The 25,612-nt window shown below is 37.5% G+C and overlaps 1 protein-coding gene across 1 annotated transcript; it reads right to left on the bottom strand.

The window, feature by feature from the left end:
- Positions 1-24,967, bottom strand: LOC121427976 (alpha-2B adrenergic receptor-like). Its single transcript, XM_041624555.1, has 2 exons — positions 24,916-24,967; positions 1-2,614 (listed from the first exon to the last, which is right to left on the bottom strand). Exons 1-2 carry the CDS (start codon positions 24,965-24,967, stop codon positions 1,344-1,346), a joined length of 1,323 nt encoding a protein of 440 aa, XP_041480489.1. The 3' UTR covers positions 1-1,343.
- Between the last annotated feature and the right edge of the window lie 645 nt (positions 24,968-25,612).

Here is a 25,612-nt window from a genome sequence, read left to right as displayed (position 1 = left end):
TGGGGTTAAGAAAGACAGTGTGAATCGAAAAAAAGATAGTATGGGGTAAAGGATAGTATGGGGTTAAGGATATGCAATGTGAAAAACATACCAGCTATGAGACGTCATCAATTTTCACTTTTTTGCATATCAGCGCTTTTTATACCACATTTTAGTAGAACATGATAAAAAAAAACACTACCAAAATTTGATGGGAATCGGTCAATGGGGACCTTAGATATGACCTCAAGAATACATAATTAACCCCATTGAAGTTAGTGTATAATTGGCTTGGTTCTAAACGTTAGGAACTTCTTTGTGACGTCATCACTTCGATACTCTATTGATATAGCACACATTTTCATCTATCATGAAAATTAAGATCAAGAATACCAGGATTCGTTTTATCTGACGAGTTAAGTTTAATCCAAATATGATATTTAGTCCACTTCGGACAAAGATTTACATAAATTCGAACACGACGATAGAATGAGCTCAACTGTTACATATTAAAACTTAAATTACATAGTGAGATTGATCTCTGTCGATATGAATTGATCGCAACACTCTGAAGATGGGACCATTGCCTCATACCATGATATCAGTTTTTTTTTGTTCAAATCTCTTAAGCATTGTTAAATCCTTAAAATCAAAATCATTTCCGGTACCCATGTACACCTGGGTAGATAACGGGGGAAAAAGGCGAGTATCTTGGCAAAAGGAACTTTTCGCAGAGGGACGGGACTTGCATGAGGAAGCGGATTTAGACCTGTCGACTGTCACAGTTTGGTAGATTGTCGACAGGTCTAAATCCGCTTCGTCTACTCATCCAACCTGGTCCAATCTTAGTTTGTCTTCAACCAGTTTGTCTACCAACCGTTTTGGTATCACTGAAATTTAGCACACTAGACCTTTGTCTAATATCCAGTTAGCTTGTATCCACTCGCTATAATACCATGTAGTCTGCAGGCTTATTGTTCGTTTGGCAATGTAAATGATAAGGACACGAAGTGGAAAGTATTCCGTTACACTAGAAGATGGTCTCAGACAAAGTACTGTATAGCCAAACTGCAATAAACCAGATTAATATGCAAACTGTGTATAGTCCATCTGGTATTAGACACTCTGGAAAGTTTATCAAATGATTAATATAAATCCACAGTTCAACAATTACTGTAAAACATTTAGAATACTATATTTAGGGTTCACACAACATTTGACCCAATACCGTAAATTAACAAATATAGTGTACCGTTCGTGCTGAGATGGTTTACCAGTATGGTGTGCATAGTTTTTTATCCATGAGAAGTGGCTTCGTGCAGTTATGAAATAAGAGGTTCATTATTTCGCCAGGCCTTGAATTGTTATCCAACAGATCCTATTGTGGATGTATTTAAGTTTATCCCGTCTACTTGGAATGTAGTGTTACCATTATTGGTTTTCCTGTGTCTCCATCTGCAGAGAATGCTCTTGTAGCCAGCACGGAACCTCTTGTTCATAACCCCGTAGATGATGGGGTTACAGCAACTATTCAGGTACCCCAGAAGCAAGGTGCCCATGTCTACAGGACGTGGGACGGCGTTGTCCCTATTCGAGAAAACGCTCCAGAACATGGTAATACAAAACGGAAACCAGCAAAGAACGAAGACAAAGATGACAACCAAGAATGACTTGGTTAGTTTTAGTTCCTCTTCTTTCCGCCGCTTCTCCGATTCGGATCTGTTTTTCTTTCGCTGCTTTCTCCTCACCAGGTCTGTGGGCGTCGGAACAGCAAGACGGGCAAATGAACTTTTTTCTGTTTCTTTCTGGCTCTTTGGTCTACCGTTAAGTCTGTTGCTGTTACTGTCTTCGCCATCTTTGGGGGATGTTGATCCTGTAATGCTCGCTATGGATGACCTTTTCTCCGGAACAATCCATTTGATTTCTCTTGGCTTGGGTCTGAGTGAACTAATACCGTTTGTTTTTACAGGAGAACTTTCTGCACTGTCGGTCCTATTTTGCCCCGAACTGTCACGTCCGGAATCATCCGAATCGGATTGATCAATTTGAGAATTATTCTGCGACAGGCTATTTTGCGACATTTCGATCGTTTTTGTCCGGATGATATCATTCAGATGGGACCGCAGCATTTGACGGGCATCGCTTCCATTTACCGCTTCAACGGTTGGGTTAACCGAATCGTGGACCGCGCCCTTTAACGGCGACCGCGTTCCGTTATTATCCTTCATCACACAGAACGATAGCGTGGAGTTTTTAGATTCTGCCTTTGGAGACCCTGTACGTTTCTTTGGTTTTTGCTGCATGGTTGGCATCGGGTTACTGGCTACGCGTTTCCTGCTTTGACGGACGACTTTGAGGATGTTGACGTAACAGAAGGTCATCACTGAACATGGTCCACCGAAGCACACACCTACCATGAAGAAGGTGTAGGAGATACTGGTTCGCCACCTGCAGAAGCAGAAGGATTGGTTTGGAAGAAAGCCATAGTCTCCCCATCCCCGAGTGAGGGGTGGTAAAGAAAGGATTACTGCAAGGGTCCACACACCTGCACAAAGAAAAGAGGATAAGATTTGTTTAATATAAAAAGATAGTATGATATAAAGCGTGCATTTGTAGAACAAAGGCAACGATTTTTCTGAATGAAAGGATAACAATAAGTGAATTGGGAAACTTAAAGTAAATGAGAGACAGAAATGTGAATAGAGTGAATGAAAGAAGGACTGAGTGGAGACAATAAAAGGCCAATAAATCAAGATAGTATAACATCACGCTTTGCAAAATAGATCTCGTGTTATATACCAATATAGTTATCGTAATATCAACATGTTGCATTAACATAGTCATCATTCATTGAAAAGGCTAGACAAAAACAGATGATCATGTTGACATTTTGACTTGGTTATTTAACAGTTCATCCGGTTTACGATCTATTTTTCTCCATGTTATGAATGAATTTGATGACATGATTATTGAATAAGTTCCGTGCTTTTGATATTCCTTTAATGTTTCTCATAAACCACTACAGTACTGCGGTGTTCGATCCTCTTCGGAAAAATGTTAAAAAGATCATGTGTTGACGATAATAATAGCTTGGTAATGCACACCAACGGATCAAGGAAACAACATCCAAACAGGAAGATTAGGATGTTTGGCGCCCTCTCCCAGGCACCGTTGACCCCAATTATTCTCGAATTGATCTCTTTGTAAATTCGTTTATGTTCAACTTGAACAGGGAAATGAATACATGTATGAGGAAATCCTGACACTGACATCCTGGCAGGGATATGCTTCATGTTCTCCTGTTTATCGGATAGGAAATAACCGACGAACCCTGCTTCCCTAGTAGTCAAAACATTACTGGTGCCAGAACAAGTAATGTCAAACATTGTCAAAATTGGATTCGGTAGGTGATCGATGTGCAGATCGATCCCAACAAGATATTAGTGTTAATTTGAATGATATTCATTGGTATTGTTACTGTCCCTGCTTCTACTATTGATTTTGAGTTACTGTAGTTGCTCTACCAATATTAAAACACCACCATTTTTTTTCCTATGATAATAATGGAATGACGGTTCTATAATGAAAGGTGCTGTGTAATAATTTTTTCTTTTCAATTTTCTTTAAATTGATTTTTTTAATGAAACAAAGGTTTGACAAATCTTGATTCATTTAAAGATTCACGGATTTCACAGAGCAGGGGGGGGGGGGGCGGATGACTTCTGGTGGATAAAGTAATAAATTAAACATTTAGGAACACATGTTACAGGGTCGATGGTATGATAATTATGCTTGGTCTTTTTTTAATGTTACATTGCATGGCATCCATTTGCCTATTCGGTATTTTGTTTTTCGTAAACAAAGCGGGAAGTGGGGATAGCTCCAGACCAACTCATCCAACTTTTTAAAGCCATGGGGATATTGCGAATAAACAAACCCTCAGCTTGGTCGTTTCGCTCTGTCGCTGGTATGCATTTTAAAAACATATTTCGCCCCCCCCCCCCGGAAAATAACTCTGCGTATGGCCTGCTATATGCTGGCGTCAAGAATTTTCAGGTTTAGGCCTTTTTGGACTGGATTCTAGTGGTGAAGGAAGAGCTGAGTGTCAATCTGATAGGAGATATCTTATCCCAGCGGATATCCGCGAGCCACTGAAAGATTGCCTTTTCGTTTCGTAACTACCCAGATCATGGACTACTAGTCTGCAATCTTAAGGGTGGGAAATAAAAGAGCTGGCCCAGTTTCTGTGGATAACGATGTATTATTGGGTTCGAAATATGGTTAAAGGACAAGTCCACCCCAACAAAAATTAGATTTGAATAATGAGAAAAATTCCCACAAGCATAACACTAAAAATTTCATCGAAATAGAACGTAAAATAAGAAAATTATGACATGTTTAAGTTTTGCTTAATTTCACAAAACACATATGTGCACATTCTAGTCGGTATGCAAATGAGAGGACTGATGGCATCCCTCATTCACTATTTATTTTTGTATTTTGTTATATGAACAATGAAATATTCCAATTGTTGTCCTGTGAAAGAGATTCATTCCTCCCAGAGAATTTGGTATTACTCCCATTGTTTTAATTTTTTGGTTCTGTCAACTTGATCATTATTTTCAAACCTGTAAAAATTTAAGTATTGTATAATTCAAACAATATAAGACAAAATAAATAGTGAGTGAGAGATATAATCGACTCTCTCATTTGCATGTCGCTGGGCTGTGCATAATACGTTTTTTTGAAAAATAAGCGAAACTTCAAATGGTCGTAACTTTCTTATTTTACATCCCTTTTACATCCATTTTACATTTTGATGAAGTTTCAGCGTTATGCTTGTCTGATTTTCCTCTATTGATTCATATCAACAATTTTCTGAGATGGACTTGAACTTTAAATCATAGTAGACCTATTACCGGAAGACACATGCGTTAAATAGTATCCTGTCTAATGCCACTTTTACACCGACGAACCCGAATTAAAGGCCTCCCGTATGCCCCCCCCCCACCAAAAAAAAATCATCTCACAAGTTAATGCGATGCCTTTGCTAATATCGGTGGTCATGATGATGGGGGGGGGGGGCGGTAAGTGGAAAAACAAAAGTTTTGAGCTACATTTTGAAACGCGTTATTGCAGGAAAGCCGAGCAATGAATATTGAGCAAGGCGAGGACCCAGAGACGAAATTCTTCGGGGTGCGACAGGATCCAGGATTTTTGAAAATGGGCGGCACGCTACCAGTTGGAAATTTAACAAGCAAAAAGAAAACCAAGTTTTCACCTTTTTAAAGGTCAATTTGTCTCCTTTTTTTCTTTTTGTTTTACGGGGGGGGGCTAGCGCATCTTCAGCCCGCTCCCCCTGGATCCGCGCCTTAATTCATTAATATCTTCTATCAACCAGATAAACATTAAGATCGATTTCCTAAGTTATATTGATATGAGATGAATCGAAATAAAGCAAACCAAATCAGAGCTTGAGTATCGTAATTTTACACACAAACAACTTGATTAATATCCTGTCCAATGTTTGTCATACGGTGATGAAGTTTCATGCCCGTCACCGGTTGTCAGTGATACGACCGACTGCGAGCATCGATAAGGCTGCAGCCCCAACCACGAGATCGAGTCCTTATCGACCGATTGCATATCCATATGAAATAACGAAAAAAAAACGGCGGTCTGATATCGGTTTCGTCGGTGGGACTGAAGTGACAGGCTTCTGACCCGAGGAAAGGATGTGATCAAAAGAGGTAAAGCTTTCCTTTCCCATGTTACTTACTTTCCCATGACAAATAGCACTCATTTAGGAACACATACCTACGCGTAACGTGCTGTGTCATACGCTATCACGGTTACCGCTATTACCACAAACAGAAATGAAATACCTTGACTTGTTGTCCTAATAATCAGCCACCCAAGGGCCGCAGAACGAGGAATCGTATTGTAAATTTTACCCTTTTTTCCAGACATTTATCAAAAAGCGATGCTTATCACCCCCTCCTCCCCCCCCCCGCCCTCTGGATTCCGAGGCCTCTGAATTACGCCTGTGAAGAGCTACATTTAAACCGTGTTTACATTTGATCGGCTTTTGGTTCAGAACCGCGAGCCGATGCAAATTAATCGCGTTTACACGCTATAAAAAAGCCGATGCAAAATCCGATCACATGTAAACACGGTAATAGCTAGTCTTCGATAGGCGCTTAACCCTGATCAACGGATTTGATCACTCTAGCCCGCTTAAAGAGTATATGGATCAAAACCTACATGTATGCACAATCTCCACTCCCTGAGTATTCGATAAACGATTCCACATTAAAATGATTGTAATTACTGCATTCAATCACATGGTTTATCTTTAACAAAACAGTTGCACCATTTGAATTGAAAAAAATACCTTATAATTTGATTCTTGTCCTAAATTAGAGCCTTGCGCCAAAGTGAAGGACACAGTATGTCGCGGGGGCGGCCCGGATAAAAAGTGCAAGTACAACATTTCCTTCGATGACAGCCCCCCCCAAAAAAAAAAAAACCCAAATATACCCATCTAAAATGCAATGGCGCCAGCCTAATTCCATTTCATTCATATTTTGTATGAAAATGAAACGCGAATATGTGAATAACGCATGAATGCGTTCATTTCTACGCAGTTATTTACCGCCATTAATTATAAGAATTTTTTTTCCAAGACGAGTCATCCAGTAACATTTCTGTATAGGCACTGTATACTGACAGAAAATGGCAAAACGTTCGGCTGAATGGTGTGACCTTTCTGAAATCATTTAACCATTTTTCTACGGCTTTTACGTGAATTCAGAAGTAACTGACGGGTATATAAGTGTTACAGTTATTATGTGATAACTTGTGGATTGGAAGAGGCGTCCGTGAAGGAAGATTTTTATTTAAAAAAATACCGGGAGAAGGGTGAAATATATACAATGAATTTGGTAAATGTATAACCTGATATGTGCAGATGACAAAGTACATGTGCAGATGACAAAGTTGTTCGTGGAAAAGAATGAAGGCTTTTCACCGTCCTTGTTCTACAAGAAATAATTGAAAATAGAGGCATATTTCCAGCATGGGCGGAAATCCCAGGGGGGGCATGTACCCCCCCCCCCCTACTATTTTTGGTCTTTTATGATGGAGAAAAATACTTCACTTCACAGTCGAAATAATACATGTATTTTGGACTAAAATGACCTTACATTTTTGGTATTTTTTTTGTTTTTGCTTGCCAAAATTTTGTTAGGGTTAAATTGACCTTACATTTTTGGTAATAACTTTTTTTAGCTAGTGAAATATTCAAGGCCCTGGTCCCCCTACCTTTGGGGACAAATTTTCGCCCAGAAATAAACAGATAGATCGTGCCTGGAAATCACGTTACCTAACTTCTCTTTCACTTCCGTATTCCGTCTTGGTCAAGAGTCTGACCACGCTGTCACTTGAAAATAGTGTATTGACGAAACTTGAATAACCTTCTTATCTCACGTTAATAATTAGTATTTTAACTTGTATAAGGCGCTTTCCCCGGCATAAGGCCCAAAGTGGAATACAATACAAAAATTCAAAGGAATGTTATATGGCTAAAACTAAAACCTACAAAAGGGATGGATTTTAACGCATACAATTGTAATTCCGAAGCTTCGTTATTCCGAAGGTTCAGACATTGCGAAGGTTCGTTATTCCGAAGGTTCGTATCTCCGAAGGTTCGTAATTCCGAAGGTTCGTCAGTCCGAAAACGAAATGAGGTTCGTTAGTCCAAAAACAAATTGAGGTTCGTAATTCCGACGGTTCGTTAAACCGAAAACGAAATGAAGTTCGTATTCCAAAGGTTCGTCAGTCCGAAAACCTAATGATTAACGAACCTTATTTCGTTTTCGGACTAACGAACCTTCGTAAACAATGAACCTTATTTCGTTTTCGAACTAGCGAACCTTCGGAACATCGAACCTTATTTCCTTTTCGGACTATCGAATCTTCGGAATAACGAATAGGAATAACGCCACAAATGTTCGGATTAACGAACCCTTTTACGTTTTCGGATTAACGAACATCGAGGCATAGGCAATTATGCGTGTTTCGGAATTACGAACCTTCGGAATTACGAAGTGTAACCGGATTTTAATGCCTTTCTGAAAATTGATATTGATGGAGACTGTATTATTATAGGAGGGAAATCATTCCAGTATTTGAAGCTGACACAAAGTTCTATCGCAGGCTAATACACAAGTTGTAATATGAGAATAAAAGGCTAAATGCTTTATTTTCTGTGTAGTAATAGCTCAAACTTAGCTTTATTTGTAAGTAATATTCTTAGAAACTTTATCTTTTTTGCCCTAGGTTAGATTATGTCATCTATGTCTGTATTTGTCGATTATGGACAAGCCTGAGGTTTCATACAGGAAGGGGACATCAGAATGTCAGAATTTCCGAAAGACACCCCCTCCCCACCCCATGACTAAAGTTGTTACTGCTTTAAGAACACAACTGCATCCTTAAAAATCTACCGGCAAATAAAACATTAAAAAATTGTTGTCTCCAAGGGATAATAACAAATTTTGATGGGGGGGGGGGGGCGTTTCATAAAGCAGTTCTCGCTGGTGATCATTTCTTGTGGTAAATGATATTGACCATTGAATGTTCATTATTCAGCGCATGAGATCGGTTCACCAGTCGTTCTTAAAGTCGCTCTCAAATTACGAACAGCTTTTTGAAACACCCACCCGATCTATATTCTTACTAAACCAAAAAGTGGTCCCCATTCCCAAATACGATCCATCTGTTTATTTCTGGAAATCTGCCAGTGAAAATCCTTCATTCTGTTCCACGAAATGCATTGTTTAAATTTCACCTTCGCTCTGTATTTTTGTTATTAAAATCTATTCCATCTTCATGTGACGGACGCCACCTGAACTAGATATATCACCACTGTAACACTATATACCTTTCAGTAACTCCTGAATGCACGTAAAGCAGAAGCAAAAAGGTTTAATACCTTTAGAAAGATCACATCATTCAGAAGTACAGTTTTTTTTTTGGGGGGGGGAGGGTGAAACGTACGTTTCACAAGAACTGTATATAGCAGGGATTCTTTGTAACTGTTGCAGCTAGCTACATTTTGCACCATAATGGATGCAGAGTTGCACCCTCCAAGAAAGGGTCAAAATTTCCACGTTTTTGTTTGTTAATGATTTTGCACCCTTTTACTGTGCAGAGTTGCACCATTTAGGGTGCAAAGAAGTTTTGTTATAACGGCGCAGAGATTCACCTTTTCCATGTGGGGTGCAAAGCTTTATTTGTGTGTAGGCCTATATGGATGATAGTTCTGGACTGAAATAGTTGTGACATTGTATTCACGAGGCGTCGCATTGATCTTGCTGGAGTAGATTTTAGAAGGATAATGTCCCTGAAAATTAATGGACGTCTGACTTCTTCTATGTGTTTTCATTACAAGCTTTTGCTGCTCTTATCGGCAACAGTTAATTTGCTTAGTGTGAAGTCATCCAAATATCTTTCTGAAACGCATATACACACGAGCGAAAGTACAATTTTTGCATGAAATGCAATTAATGCTGCAAGCATTCCTATTCGTTTCTCCTCAGTTCCATGTGCTTATATTTTCACATGACGGCTTTCAGTAGCTAGCGTATTTCTTGGAGTGAATGATCCTACAGAATTGGATCATATGTCATTGATGAAAGCATAAAAGCATAAAGATTTTTTTTTACCGATATACCAATGGCAAAAGCAAAGCATTCAAGAAGAAAATACACCTTCATGATGAAAACAGTCACTCCACATGTTTGCAATGGGCGGCGTATAATGCAACAGTGCCAAATCCAGTTTAATAACCTCTCTATTCATATTAAGTTAGGGATTCAAATTCAAATTAGAAATTCAAATTGAAATTTTAATTTGAAATCAAATTGATCTAAATTCAACTTCAAATTTAAGATTGAAGTCAAATTCGATTTCAAATTCGATTATAAATTCAAATTCGATTCTGAATTTAGATTGAAATTCCAATTTTAATTTCAAATTCAGATTCAGATTAAAATTCAAATTAAAAACACAAACTGAAATTAAAACTAGAATTAAAGAAATCGAAGTCAAATTAAAATTCAAATTTGAATTCATGGCAAAAGATGAAATATCAGGAAAGACTATTTTCTTGAGAGTGTGTCATTCCCTTGGAAAAAACCCAGTTGATGAGCAAAAGAGAAGTTTTACTTGACATGCAAACTACTCATGAGGTATAATTTATTGACGTCCATTTTCTCGATATGGTAATGACAAAGCGAGATCTATAGCATCCACGTGGAAAATATGTCTAGAGACGGGGCTTCAGTCACAACTGCGAAATCTGACCCTAGATCGATCAAAGCTATTACGTCATTACCTATAACAGATCAGCGGTCTGTTTGAGTTGGTTTCCTTGGAGTGACTGGAGCTTCGGGGGTTGGAAAAATGAGCGATGGTGGGTAGAAAAAAAGGGGAAAGTGAGGAGAGGGTGAGTTATGCACAGTTCATGAAACTAAGAAGAAACACAGTTAAGGTTAAATGCAATCAGAGATATCATCCTCGACAAGAGAATTTGAATAGTTCGGTTGATACAGGGGAATTGACAAGCTGACAAAGGGCAAGGCTGTGACAGAAAGGGTGAGCAAGAAGGCGAAGGAAAAAGGAAGGGGTAGAATAAAATATAGAAAGAGGTTGGGGGTCGTAGACAGAGGGGGTTGAACAATAAAGAAATGGGGGCGTGAGAGAGGTAGAGAGAAATGGGTATACAGTTGTATCTGTGAGGAGGGTGTTTGTGTGTGTGTGTGTGTGCGCGCATGTGCGTCAATGCAGGTTTTGCTGCGTCTATTTGCCAAATATAACCCAGCCGTGACTTAGTCCTCGAACATATATTGTGTGCACGAGGGTGCATGTGAGAGATGGTGGGCGTGTGAGGGTGTGTGTGTGTGTTGTTATGTGCATGGACCTTAATTATCCTTCCTTGATCTATATCTACATTACGATTCTACAAAATGGATTAAATGTAAAAAAAAATGTGTCATAGACATGATGAATAAATTCATAAGCAATCCAGGGTCAATTCCAGTATCAACTAACAAGTATATAATCAAAAGTAATGTGGGGTGAGGCAATTAGGAGAAGTACATACCAATCATGATAACTAACGCTTCTACCAAGGTTAAGGAGTAGGCCTGTGCCGTTGATACCCAAACGCAATCAACCTGATTAATTTTTTTTCTGATGAAAAATGGAGAAGCTAGAAATGGACTGAAGAATAAGCCATTGTCTACCTGTTGAATTAATAGAATTCGATATACCTGTATACGGGATAAAGCATTTGAACCCATATGTTTGCGGCGCCCACACATCTCTACAATCCTTATGATAACTTACCGTGACGCGCATTCAATATCGAACCAGCGAAATTGAATCAATAAACGAACACTGTTAAACGATATCGCAGTTAATTGATTATTGGGGATTCGGAGAGGATTAAAATGACCATTATCGAATTAAAATCATTCAATTGATGTGCATTTACGGCCGATTGGATTTCAATAGTATAAAAAAGAGAACGTTTTAACCGAACGTGCGAATGGAGGATTTCGTTGGGGTTAGAACTCACGCTCTTCCTTGCCGAGATTTATTCCTATTCATTAGCCTACCGAGGGGGGGGTAGAGGTGGCAGACTGCCCCCTCCCCCTGACGAGTAGCAACCTATGCAAGGGACGTATCCCTGCCCCCCCCCCCCCCCCCCGACGAGTCACAACGGATCCCTGACGAGCCACAAGTAGCCCGCTCCTTTGAACTTTAAGACCTTTTTTTTGGCTTGTCAATTTTATTTCAAGTACGAAATCCTTTATCAAAGTATCAAAGCGCATTTGAGTATATGCACATAGAAACTGCGCAATATAAATGGACATATTATTATTAATATTTGTGGCTGAAGGCCTTTTTTTTTGCTTGACAATTTTTTTGGCGGACGAATTTGCCCCCCCCCCCCTGTGGCAAATTCTAGGTAAGCCACTGTCAATATTTATAAACTTTTCATTTATTCTTCTTTACATGTTTTTGTCTTACATGTCTCTCTTTCTTTTCCTTTCTTCTTTATCTTAGTTCTCCTTATCCAGCTCATTCTCTCTTCTATCAAACACGCAAGCACCCATCCTCACACCACACATACATACCAACGTCCCCAGGCACGCATACTAAACTAAAGAGCAAGTACTATCACTTTATTTGAATAAAAACAATGTACTGCCCAAAATTAATGTGATCATACAGTATTACTTGACATATCAGTATGCGTAGTGGGAGGGGGCAATAATAATGTAGTGATGCATTATACCATTGCATAAAACTCATGTTAAGTAATTTTCCAAGTATTTTTTTATAAATTATGAACGAATAAAATGCTCAGTTTGATTAAACATAATGCGCTTGGCAATAACCGCCATTTTAAATGGTCATTAATAATCACGATAATAATAAATATTGCTTATAAAGCGCATATCACAGTGATAACATCACGTCTCTATGCGGAAAAGAAAAGAAAAAAAAACACCCGTTTACGGAGGAGCATATTATTCAATAATGTACATGTACATCTTGCCTTAGAAATAAGAATGTCTTCAAAAGGTACTTAAATAATTACTCATTATTAGCCTGCTTAATTATTTAAGTACCTTTTGAAGACATTCGTATTTCTAAGGTAAGATGTACATGTACATTATTGAATAATATGCTCCTCCTGCAAGTTGTTCAAAAGCTCAGCAGATGTCATTTTGAAAGAACGAGAGCCATAGAATTGAGTATTAATTTTCTTTTAAATTACCAGTAGAGATTTCTCATTTGATCTTAATTTTCTTTGGGGCACATATTGATCAATAAGTTCGTTGAGATAAGATGGCTAATAACCTTGCAAGCATCGGTATGTAAGGAGTAATATATTGTATTTAAAACGAGATTTACACGTAGCCAATTTATTTTTTGTAGTGTAAGTGTTATGTGTTCCATGGGCTTTGTTCTAGTTATTACTCTTGCTGCCGAGTTTTGGCTCCATTGTAGTTTGTGAATTTGATTATCAGGAAGGCCATACAATTAGCTGTTGCACAAATCAATGCGCGATATTACAATAGCATGAACCAATTTTCTTTGTGGCTTCTGACGATAGAAATTGGCGAATTTTTCCAATGTTATACAAGGAAAACGAACTAGTTTTACATTTTGAGCTACCATACTTAGTTTTCTATCGAGTTGTACACCAAAAATTCTTGCAGTATCAACACATTTAATATGGGTGTTATTAAGTTTTATTTCTACTATTTGTCTTCTATTTATGAATTTATTAGTGAGATGAAGCATTCAGTTCTATTACAATCGAGCAATACGACTATCCTAAATAAGAAATTAATATAACTTATTCTAAGAGTAATAACAAGCAAATTTATGTGCAGACCTACTTAAATATTGATTATGAACTCTTATTAAATAAAAGAAGACTTGGTGTATTCATTTATGTGTAGATGCAATCGCTGAAAACATAAAGATATCATCCATCTGATGGCAGATTTCAAACAGAAATCAATAACCCAAGTCATTAGCAAAGACATCTCTTAGGCAACAGAGTTTGGTGCACTCCGCGCACCATCTGTTTCTGCTGGCGTCGAAAGGAGGATGCCGGGGAAACGCAATGTATTATTCAGTGGAAGTGATTTTGTAAGGCATATTATCAAATGATTTGACAAGGGACTGCGACACCGGTCGACAGGGGGCGAACACCCACTAGGTTTTGCAAGGTGCATATTAAAAAAGGGGGATAATTCAAGAAATATATAGAAGGAGGAAAATGGAGAAAGGAGATTAAAAAAAGTATAACAGAGAGACGTGTAGGTCGTGTAACTGTATCTTAAATATGTATAGGGGTCCCCCCCCCCTTCATTAAAATGCTCTGGCGTCTCCCAAGACGCACATGACATTTCACTAAAACCACATTGAGAGATAGGTGAATGTATCTTTCAGAGGATATAATGAACCAGCAGACTGTAAAAGTTCTATACTTCCCAGAGTAGAAGCAGAAAATAGATTTTCGTGAAATAAGCAATCTAGTATTCCCTTTTTAAACACGAAACGCTAACCATAATCGGAAACATTGCAATTGTATGAATAATGATTTCAGCGTTTTCATTTATATTAATGTAGTATGAAAACGCATTGGTGAATAAATGGCGTGGCTAGGAATCGAACCTCGGACTTTCATATGTCTCGCCAGGCACTACTCGGTCACTCCACCTCGACCCCCCCCCCCAGAAATCCCCACACCCCGCACACGTACCCACGCACACCCCCATCCACAGACACCCTCTTCCATTCATAAGACACCTTTGCCAAAAGCACCCAAGCTCGTTTTGGCTCTACTTGCTTAAATTCTTCCGGTTTTTTCTTTAGGCATCCGTTGTCATGGCGAGATAAGTTTTTTAATCAGCCTAGGTAACTCTTTCTTGTATTTGTAGAGAGCTAGCTAAATGAAAACGCATGCTAGACGCGCGAGAGAGAGAGTAACCGGAAAGTATACATACCCCTATATCAACACGTAACGTCAACATTCGTATTTACGTATTCTCAAACTTGATTTTGCGTAAAAACAGACGGATGATTTCAAGGTCAATTCCTTTTGTATTCACACGCAAGAATCAAAGGCACACTCAAATTGGTTTGACATGCTGCTTGTTGATATTTCCATTTTATAGCCTACTGTTTTATTCACGTACAAACCGGTAGATGATGACACCTACCAACCACCAACCTAAAACGAGTACTGAAAATAACACAGTAAAATACTGACATACAAAAACATGATGAGCTATGTTGAATTTTCGTCATCATTGTGAAGGTCGCAGAACCCCCCCCCCCCCGTTTACACATTTCTTTTCTACCAATACACATAAAGTAAAAATGATTATCAAATATTGTGATTTCTCCCACCTTCAAAATTGTTCCGCAGTCCCCGCATTGTGGTGTAGGCCAATATGACCGGAAACATTAAAAAAAATCGTAACTACTGATTCGTATACCTATTTAAATAGAAAAGTCTTCTATAAATAGTAGCCGACGAAGCCATAGAATATTTATTTTTGTTAGTTTCCGAAAGGTAACTAAGAAAACCGAAAATATCCTCCCAATTTAGCTTGGATGTCAACGAATCTGAAATAAGGGAAAATGGAATGTTCACTCTAAATTACAGGGATTTAAAAATAAGTCCTCATGGACTGTAGTTAGGGACCAATCGAAGTCCGGATTTAGTTTGAATCCATAAGATTCATTTTTAAATCTCGAAAGTTTTAAATTTAAATCATTTGAGATTTAAATTTAAGTCTTTAGGAATAAAACTAAATCCAGAAATCGACTGGTCCCTAACTACAGTCCAGCTGGACTTATTTTAAATCCCTGTAATTTAGAGTGTTGTTAACAAAGTGAGCGGCGCTACTGGGGGTTACCCTAAAAATTCAAGTAATGAACAAACGGAGAAAGGAAGAGTGAGATAAAAAGAAGAAAGCAACAGAATAGAGAGCATCAAAATATTGATCTTGCACTTTACAGTGCGTCCCAGAAAAAACGAAACCGAGATTTAGCGATGATTTATCATAACTTAATCATAAATAAAATAGACAAATGACCTATCAATGTAAAGCTTAGAATCTCCTCTTTCATCTGGTATTAGTTAGATTATTCCTCATTCACGCATGAGTGAGTAAAAACAATTCGAAGAGAGGATGCCAAAAACTCACTTGGCGGGGAGTATCTGAATTTCAAAAAGAAAATCACATGACTAAAAAGTTCAATATCTGCTCTTTTCTTTGATACCTCAATCACAGAAAATGGTAGAGAATTAAAAAAGTTATGATCCCTCAAAATAATGCTTGTATTTCCCTAATTTCATTAAATAAACTTGTTTTCACCGGTTTCCCAAAGAAGCTATCGCACGGTAACAAAAGACTTCATGCATGGCTGATCGTTAACAAAACGGAGTGTCGGGTGAGTTTGAACGCTAGCCTGTAAAACCTCTTCATTTTCTGAAATTATTGAAATTCAAGCCTTATTTCAAATAACCAGAACTTTGTTATTTCTTGACTATTTTCTGTAATTGAGGTATCAAATTAAAGAGCAGATATTGAACTTTTTAAAAATGTGGTTTTCTTTTTAAAACACAGATACGGCCCGCCAAGTGACTTTTTGGTATCCCCTTTTCAAATTGTTTTTGCTCACTCATGCGTGAATGAGAAATAATCTAAGTAATACCAGATGAAAGAGGAGATTCTAAGCTTTACATTGATAGGTCATTTGTCTATTTTATTTATGATTAAGTCATGATAAATCATCACTAAATCTCGGTTTCGTTTTTTCTGGGATGCACTTTATAATCTACAATACCCCTCTTTATGAATCGAGTAATAAGGGCCAATCTTAAAAGATCGCCATGCCCCCAATCAAGATGTCACCACCTTGTCTGAAAAAAAAACAGGAGTTTCATAACGTGTTACTACACGGTAATAAAGATTTCGAATACACAGAGCTGTAAAAAGAGAAAATCCGATCAGGAGAAGAGGTTTTATCTTTCGCTACAAAATACTATACAATAATCTCAAAGCTCGCGCCTTACGAGGTTATTCGAAAAAATCTTTGGATAGTAAGTGTTTTCAAACTTGCGGAAGAGCTCAAACATGGACTGACTTAGAAATAATACTATGTATGACAGGATATGTAACCGGTGCTACCGGTGTTAAATTAACACCGGTGACTGAGACGTGAAGGCTAAGTTACACCGCACCGAATCAGCTGCGAATCCATCCGAATACACGTATTCGGGTGGTTTCGGAAGTATTTTGTTCCCCCTCCGCGAATGCGAGAAAATTCAGGAAGGATTCGAGAACATTCGAATCCATCGAAACCATCCGAATTAGGCCGAATTCGGATAGAATCGGTTCAAATTTATTCGGGAGAATAGGGTTTTGGTGTTACCCTTGCTTAAGAGAATATTCAGGGTTTTTTCTGCGAAATATAGTGATTTTAAGATGTCTTTCATTTTCACTGCCAACACTTTAACTAAAATTACTTAGAGCTCCTTTCAAAGAACAAAAAATAAATAATTCAATGCATTCAAACAGTAAGTATATTTTAGATCGTGTGGCAAAAATCCGTGGACGGATGAAAAGGCTAGCTCGAAATTTATTTGAACGGGTAAATAATTATAACATGTAATATCAATGGACCTGTACAAATAGTTCTTGATGGCCAATCTCCAGTCCCATAATTCATTTATTTAACAGATGATGAAAATCGGAATACAAAATCAAAGGTGGAAAGTTCAGAACGCCATCTACATTTGTTTTTGCCACTCTTCTTCTTCGTTTGAAGCTGGGGGGAATTGAGTTTGCTTATTTAAAGTTCATGAAAATTTGAGCAGTCACGTTTCCTTCTCCATATTCTTTCATATTAGATTACTTGAAGACATTTATGCCATTTATTGATTTGAAAATGAAAATGGGAAGCCATTGTCTACCATTATAAATTAATACGGAAGAAATTTAAAGAATATTGATAGAAAATATGTTTGTGGAGTTAAGTAGCTCACATGCATCTATGGTCAGCTAGTAATGTTGTAATGATTGAAAAACGAAATGAATCTTAAATAAATGTATAGTGTTTTTATCACCAGCAGGCAATGGCATAAAGATTGGGGAGCTTGAGGAACGGTCCCCCCTCCACTAAAAAAAAGAGACAAAGAAAGAGAAGGGTGATATATGATGTTAATTCTGAATATTACGTCAAAATCTATCACAAAATTGGATTTTCATAATAGAAATGTCGAAAGTTTTGCTCACTTGCTTTGCCATCTCGCAATCGTTTTAATATTTTTCCTGATGCGCCATATCTGGCCCCTCAAAATTTTGGGTCATTACGCCATTGACAGCAAGTCTAGGTTATTTTGAGGTTTAGTTTAAATTAAATCATCACCGTCTAGAACATACTTCAAACATTATCAAAAATAATCCATTACGAAATTAAATACTTCATTCACGATATTCAGTTAAGCTTGTTTAAAAATGTATTGTATTGTATAGCACGATTCATATATGAAATAAAGACCCTATAAAATTAACTGCAGTGAAGGAGAAATCTTCTTTCATTTGACATAGCGTACATGGTTTCCATTAAGAAATTAATTATATTGGTTCCATTTAATTTCAGCCTAATCATTTGAACTACCTTGAAAATAGGAGTGTATCCCCACGGGATTAGGCCTTTGAATTAATTTGTTAAACGTATGCTTCAAATTCCCAATATGGGCCGAATCGAGCCTACTTATATGCAATATGGACAATATGGAAATTAAGAATGGCAAACATTCTAGAGGGTGAAAATATTGGAAAAATCAGATTGCCCCTTCGGCATATCCGGTTGACTCTGTTTAATATAGTGAACAGATATTTCAATTAAAAAAGAAGGCTTTAATACTGTAGCCGTTAGCTTTGACAAAAAGGGTAGGCATGAAGAAAGAAGGAATATTTTTGTCAAGAATAAAAAATAGAAAAGGGCAAGAACATAATTGGTTACGTGACACTTAACCTGCAAATTGCATTTTCCTGAGTCATGTAGTATTATTCCCACAGGCACAAACTTGGGTTCCTTGTTTTTAAATCATGTTAGTATAAAATAGTAATATCAATGTAAGCAATGATACATAAAGAAAAATAACTTTACGAAGTACTAAAGTTTAAATAAGAATCGTTTAGTTACGAACTCTAGACAGGACCTCGCTAAAGGGTGTGGGGTTGCCCCCTGCACTATAAATATCGTCGATAAATCTTCGCTGCTGTCGGGAAAAATACGGAAAAGAGGAGAGGGGGAAATAGAAGGGAGAAAGAGGACAGAAAAAATGGGAGAAAAAAAGAGAGAAAAAAAGGAAAGAAAAAAGAAAGAATGAGAGAATGAGAGAAAGAAAGAAAGTAGGCAAATTTATAAGAGGAAGAGGAAACAAATTGAAAGTAAAAGGAAAATAAAAGAAAGGAGAGCAATCAGAGAGAAGAGGACACTAGGCTAGACAAGGTTTTGAAGTATTTAAAGATGCGGATTCTGAGATGTTGGAAAATTATAAATTCTCACTCTGTGAGGCAAGCACAGGGCAGTAGGACTGATGCCTGTCGGGAAATGACAAACTGTCGGGTCACGGAAGACATATTGCATATTGTTGTCGATAAATTTGATATATTTTTCCGCAGTGCAAAGATGGGCAGCTTTCTGTACCGATAGTGATTTCAATGTCCCGGTTTCAGGTCTAAATCTAAAGAAAAAAAAGCGAGCGCTTCGCGCTCGCATCATATATTAGGTGAGATCGACATCCCTTCCACAAGTTTCTTTCATACAGTGTATATCAAAATCAGATGTAATGTAAGAAAGATATGACATTTCAAAATTTCGCTTCATTTCACAAAAACAGTTATATGAACGAGCCAGCTACATCCAAATGAGAGAGTCGATGATGTCATTCACTCACTATTTCTTTTGTTTTTTATCGTTTGAAATATGAAATATTTTGATTTTCTCGTCATTGTCATGTGAAATGAAGTTTCATTCCTCCCTGAACACGTGGAATTCCATTATTTCAACATTTTGTGCTTCAGGCAAGGAGGTCCTAATCGTCAAATTCGTAAAAATTGAAATATTGTATAATTCAAACAATAAAAAACAAAAGAAATAGTGAGTGACATCATCAACTCTCTCATTTGGATGTAACTGGCTCGTTCATATAACTATTTTGTTAAAAATAAGCGAAACTTTGAAATGTCATAACTTTCTTATTTTACATCCGATTTTGATGAAATCTCCAGCATTGTGCTTGTCTGATTTTTCTCTATTGATTCAAATCAACATTTTTCTGAGGTGGACTTGACCTTTAAAAAAATCAACTCGCGCTTCGTGCCCGCATCTGTTTGGTTAATACATCCAGGTCGAATACATTTCAGGTCGAAATATTAAAACAAAATGGTTTGGTGAGATATGTATTCTATTCATGGATCCATAAGAACTCTCTTTAACATGTCTCTTTGCAGGCCAATATATTGACAATTTCAGCTCGCGCTTCGAGCTCGCATGGATCCTCTAGTATACGCATCTGATTCATAATTACAAAAGCTGCTCAAAATATTCAATTTTCACGTCTAGATATATGAAATATCAAAAAATTTGAGTTCGTGCTTTGCGCTCGCGTGGTATTTTTTATATTCAGGTTACGTGAAATACCTTGTCTTGTTTCTAAGAATGAAGTTTTAGCAAGGACTAACCCCTTAAAAACAAAACTCAGATTTGGGCCACGACGGGGGAAAGCTGAATGGAAATCTTTTTTTCGCCCCTCCCCTATTGATTAAAGCTGGGTCTGCCCCTATACAGGTTTAGCGAAAGAAAATGTGACCAAGGAGAATGAGGAACCCTAGCATGGCACAAGGTCTCCGGACGTCGGTAATCGGTACCGATATTAGTCGGTAATCGTTACCAATATTTTGTCGGTAATCGGTAGCAATATTTTGTCGGTAATCGGTAGCGATATTTTGTCGGTAATCAGTACCGATATTTGTCGGTAATCAGTACCGATATTTGTCGGTAATCGGTACCGATATTTGTCGGTATTCATGGCCTCCACCTTCTCCCCCTTCTGGAAAAGACCTATATAGCGACGCCCTGGCTCTTTTTTATATATTGCAAGCTAGTCAATTAATCAGCTAGAATTAGCGTAAAACATGCTCGTCATTTTGTACCAATGGAACAGATTCGAGAGGGAAAACATGCGTACTCTAGGCCGGGATTGTTTACCATCATATGATTGATCTATAATTTATCGGCTAATCAGCTCTAAAACCTCATCATGGTTTCTCAAAATGAAATTAATCCTCCTAAAGTTGGGGCCAGTTTATGCCGTATGGATGACGATCCATTTACACAAGGCATCAATAATATATTTAAGTATTTCGAGCTAATGAGGCTGTTCTCCCGATGTCCTTGGAAAGACGTAATTCCCCCAACAAATTAGATGATACATCAATAATTTATTCGTTCCCTAGTTAACAAAAACATTGAAAAGTTTGTGTGTCATCTCTATGACAAGCAAAAGCTTCCGTTTATGTTGGATAGAGTATTTTAAGAGACAATTTCTTTTGGGATACATTATATGTCAGGCATTTTCCCCTGAACATCAAATATCGATTTTCTATAAAAACTAAAAAGAAAATAAATATATATATATATCACAAGTGCCAAACACAAAGGATCTTCTTCATGCTGGCACTGAAATAAATTGCTTCCGTAAAAGTAAGTAAAAGTGCATGTCAAAAACGCGAAATCAGCGTCAGTAGCGAACACGTTCAATGCTCTCTTTTTACACTGGATAGAAATGCTGGTCAGAAAGTGCATCAGATTACATTTGACCTTCAACTAAGATAAATTCCTGAAAACACGTGAAGAAAAGTTTCTTTATATAACCAACGCATTACTTTTATGTATTTCTCTTAACACTAAGATTCTAGGAACTTGAATTAAGCCATTTTTGTAGTTGAATGTTTTATATTTCGGTTAACTATGTATATTTCCAACGATGCAAATACGCTACATATACGTTTCAAGGTTTAAATTTCCCTTAAAATAGCGTAATCAATCGTTTATAGTTTCTAAAGAAAAGGAAGTACGATAGGTCAGAAATGATTAAAAATCATTTTGTAAGTTTGTGCATGAATAAGTAAGATATCACGATTTGATTTTTAAATTTGCCATGGGGTTATTTCTATTCATTTATACACATGTTTGGGGGTTTTTTCTATTACTTTTTTAAGTTGATTTCATTCAATTTTATGGGATTGATAACAGTAGTAGACGTATCGTACGAGAAGTTAACAGCAGTAGTAGTAGTAGTAATCGCAGTAGTATTAGTATTATTATTAGTAGTAGTAGTCGTAGTAGTGGTAGTGGTAGTAGCATTAGCAGTATTAGTAGTAGTAGTAGTAGTAGTAGTAGCAGCAGTATATAGTAGTAGTAATGGTGCTTGTAGTAGTAGTGTTCAATGGTCAAACAATTTGAGGGGGCCCAGGAAAGGCGTATTGGGCAAAATTTGTAAAAAGTTGCCAGCGAGCGAAGGGAGCGGGCAAATCTTTATCATTTTGATAACAAAAATCTAATGTTGTGATAGATTTTGACAACTTTTCAGGAAATACTACTTTTCACCCTTCTTCCTTGCCTTTTCTTCCATTTTCTCTTCGTTTTTCTTATTCGTGAAAAAAATTGGGGTCTATGACTTCCAAGCCCCCCTCCAAAACTGTAAGCTAGTTATAGTAGTGCAGCAGTAGTCGTGCCACAGTTACCCGAAGAGCTTGGCGATGTTGGCGGTCAAAACATTCTGGTCGATAACGGCAGATCAAATTTTATTTGGCACCCGTCTTCACGGTCGTCACTCTGAGCCAGTTGTAGTACAGCAGTAGTAGACGTAGTTAGGTGGTGCTAATTTATAGTTTTGAGGGCTTTACAAGAGTCTATGTCAGTGTAAACAAAAAATAAAATATCGTACCTACATATGTACAAAAAACAGATGAAAATCAGCCACAGTCACCCCAAGAGCTTGGCGATGTTGGCGGTCAAGACATGCTGGTCGATAACGGCAGATCAAATTTCACATTTGGCACCCAGTCAGTCTTTATGGTAGTCATTCATCTTGATTCGATAAAACGCTGACATGGTAAATTTTATTCGATAAGTCTGATATTTGGAGAGATCCGCCGATCATACGCAATGGTTCAGTGCACTGGCAGATCCATGGGGGGGGGGCAAAGGTGGCCCGTGACCGCCACCCCCCCCCCACCCTTGATAGGCACAATTAAAATCTGTAATGTAAAAATGCCATTAAAACAGAAGTGTGCGCACCCCCCCCCCCCTTGAAAGGGAAGACCTTTTTTTATTCGGTTGTCAATTTTTTCTTCGAGAAAATGTCTCCCTCCCCCATTCTTTGGAAAATCATGGATCCGCTCCTGGTTTAATGCACATTCAATATGAATTTCCGGTATATCTGTTTCGGTTATTTCAAGAAGGTCTTATGACCCGCTCCATTGACCCACTAATTTGCATTTACGTTCCAATGACCAATCTCTATTTCTCCTGACAGTGTCTTGCCTCGGATCATTCTTGATACCCTTGTGAACCCCCTAAGTATACTTTGTATCTATGCTTTTCAATTATCTTTCAATGAGATTTGATTTTAAATCATTTTACAACTAACCTGATGCCACGTCAAATATAGGTCTTAAATCTTTTAGGTCAGTGAAGATACCTTTTTTCCTAGGTAATACATTAAGTATACCGGAATAGAAGAGAAGTATATAAGCACAAAATGAGCGTTTTTACGACTTGTCAGTTGTGGAAATTCCTGGAACATTTTTAGATCGATATGTCATAGAAAATAAAACTGTGCTTATTGTTTGATTACTCCAATAATTGTAATACCTTCTCAATTCATTGCATTTTCTATGTTATATCTGTTTATGTAAAAGTTTAAAAATCAATAAATCGTCATCATAAAACTTTTGCCAAAGTAAAAGTTAGACAACCGTCTTTCTCAGTCAGTCAAAGTGAAGGAGAGTTGACATATGACAATGTGAAAGAACTCAACTGCAGAAAACGAATGTTCATGACATTACTCACTAATAGCCGTCTTAAAAGGTTTGTACTAAAATCACTGAAGTCGAATAGAACCTTTAACAGTCATTCCTAATTCATATGTCGATTGGTTACCGTCAAGGACATTCCTTGACTTTGAAATGCACCGGCAAAAGTTCTGCCAACACCTTATGATAGGTCTACGACCTAATTTCGGAATAAACCATCCTTATTAGAAGTAAATTGAATGTCTAGTCGTAATGACGTCATAGCAATCGTATGATTTACTACGATTTGAAACAAATTATAGGGCTTCACTCTAGAAAAGCTTGGAAAAATTAGAAATAAATATCTTAGTATCATGACATTGACAATAAATTGAAATCTCAAATCTCACATTTTCAGAAAATAAGCAGAATTCGATTTGTTCCAAAATAGGAGGACCGTGGATTAGTCGTAAGGTGTGCGGAAGATACACATCACAGGGGTGAGAGATTGATCGTACGTTTGAATTCTACGATTGATTGTGCATTGTAGTTAATGCAATTAATTGTAAATAAAAATTTTCAAAAAATATACGGTGATTGCTAAGTTTTCATAAAGACATGGTAATTTTTCAATCATGGTGATAACCATGGTAACACATTAATTGACGCCAAGTAATGATGGCAGAAGTGGGATAATAAAGATTGTAATTTGTATGAATTGAGTCGGTCTCGATACTTCCACCGCTATATCAAACATCATTCTATAGAAAGGAACGAAAAATATCTCATGAAATTAAAGTTGACGTGAATGAATTCCTTGCAAGAAAGAGCAAGAAGCTCGCTTCAACCATGGATATATCGTCAAGAAAGTCAAGGCCGGGCAATATAGAGCTTGACAAAATCAAAATGCATTACTTCAAGGCGATTGAAAAAGCCTTCGTCGTAAGGAATGATATTCATGACTTCAAACAGGTTTAAAAAAGGGTGTTTTTTTTTGTCCGCGGATTAATAGCCATGATAACAGACGAGTTTCTTAAGGAATCGTGACTGATACCAAAGGTCATTGCATACAATATTTGGTTTATGTAATTCCACTTGTCGCAGGAAATCGGCAGTTTGTATAATTTTGTATAAACAAATACAATGATAATGATTTTGCTTTAATATTTAAAGAGAAGGGTCTGAATTAATATCGCACTGGTAAATTGCCACTTCTTGTCATGACAACACGTCCACTCACCACATGGTCTACTTTCATTTAGTCTATTAAATGCAATTCCATCCATCCACATTTCGTCTAAGAATCTTAACATCCAATAACCAGTTGCTCCAGCCACCTCTTCGTCTAACCATCATTTCGTCCATGACCATTTCGTCTCATAACCAGTTGGTCTAATTTCCGCTTCATTTTCATTCATTTTGCAAAATTAACACTTAGTCCAATTACACCAAATGGTAATGGACTAAATGGATATTAGGCCAACTGGGAAATGGCGAGTGGACGAATCGGCAATTAGAACACAGGGATAGTGGACGATAGTAGACTGAAGGCAGACCGAATGATAGTAGACGAGTTGGCAATTGGACGAATTGGCATTAGACGAATTGGAAGTAACGCTATCGCGCTTACCCTTGGTGAAAATCATGTCTCACAATGTGTTCAAAGACTATGTGAATATGCGATACCCAAGGTTAGATTTTGACATTGTTAGTGTGAAAATTACTTCACATTGGCTCCTCACTGTGAACACACTTTGAACACGTTGTTAACACATTCTAGACGAAACGTAGCCAAAATCAGGAGTATCTGATACTATTACTGCCCATTATGTTACTATCTACCTTAGATCACACCCCATACACTGTAAAATCTTTGTGAAACACCCCCCTGGTGACTAGAATAGCACACCAATGAACACTAAATGAAGGTATTTTTT

This window comes from Lytechinus variegatus, chromosome 14 (assembly GCF_018143015.1).
Source record: "Lytechinus variegatus isolate NC3 chromosome 14, Lvar_3.0, whole genome shotgun sequence".
NCBI lineage: Eukaryota > Metazoa > Echinodermata > Echinoidea > Temnopleuroida > Toxopneustidae > Lytechinus > Lytechinus variegatus.
The sequence above is the reverse complement of the archived record's forward strand: the minus strand, read 5'-3'. Positions and strand labels throughout refer to the sequence as shown.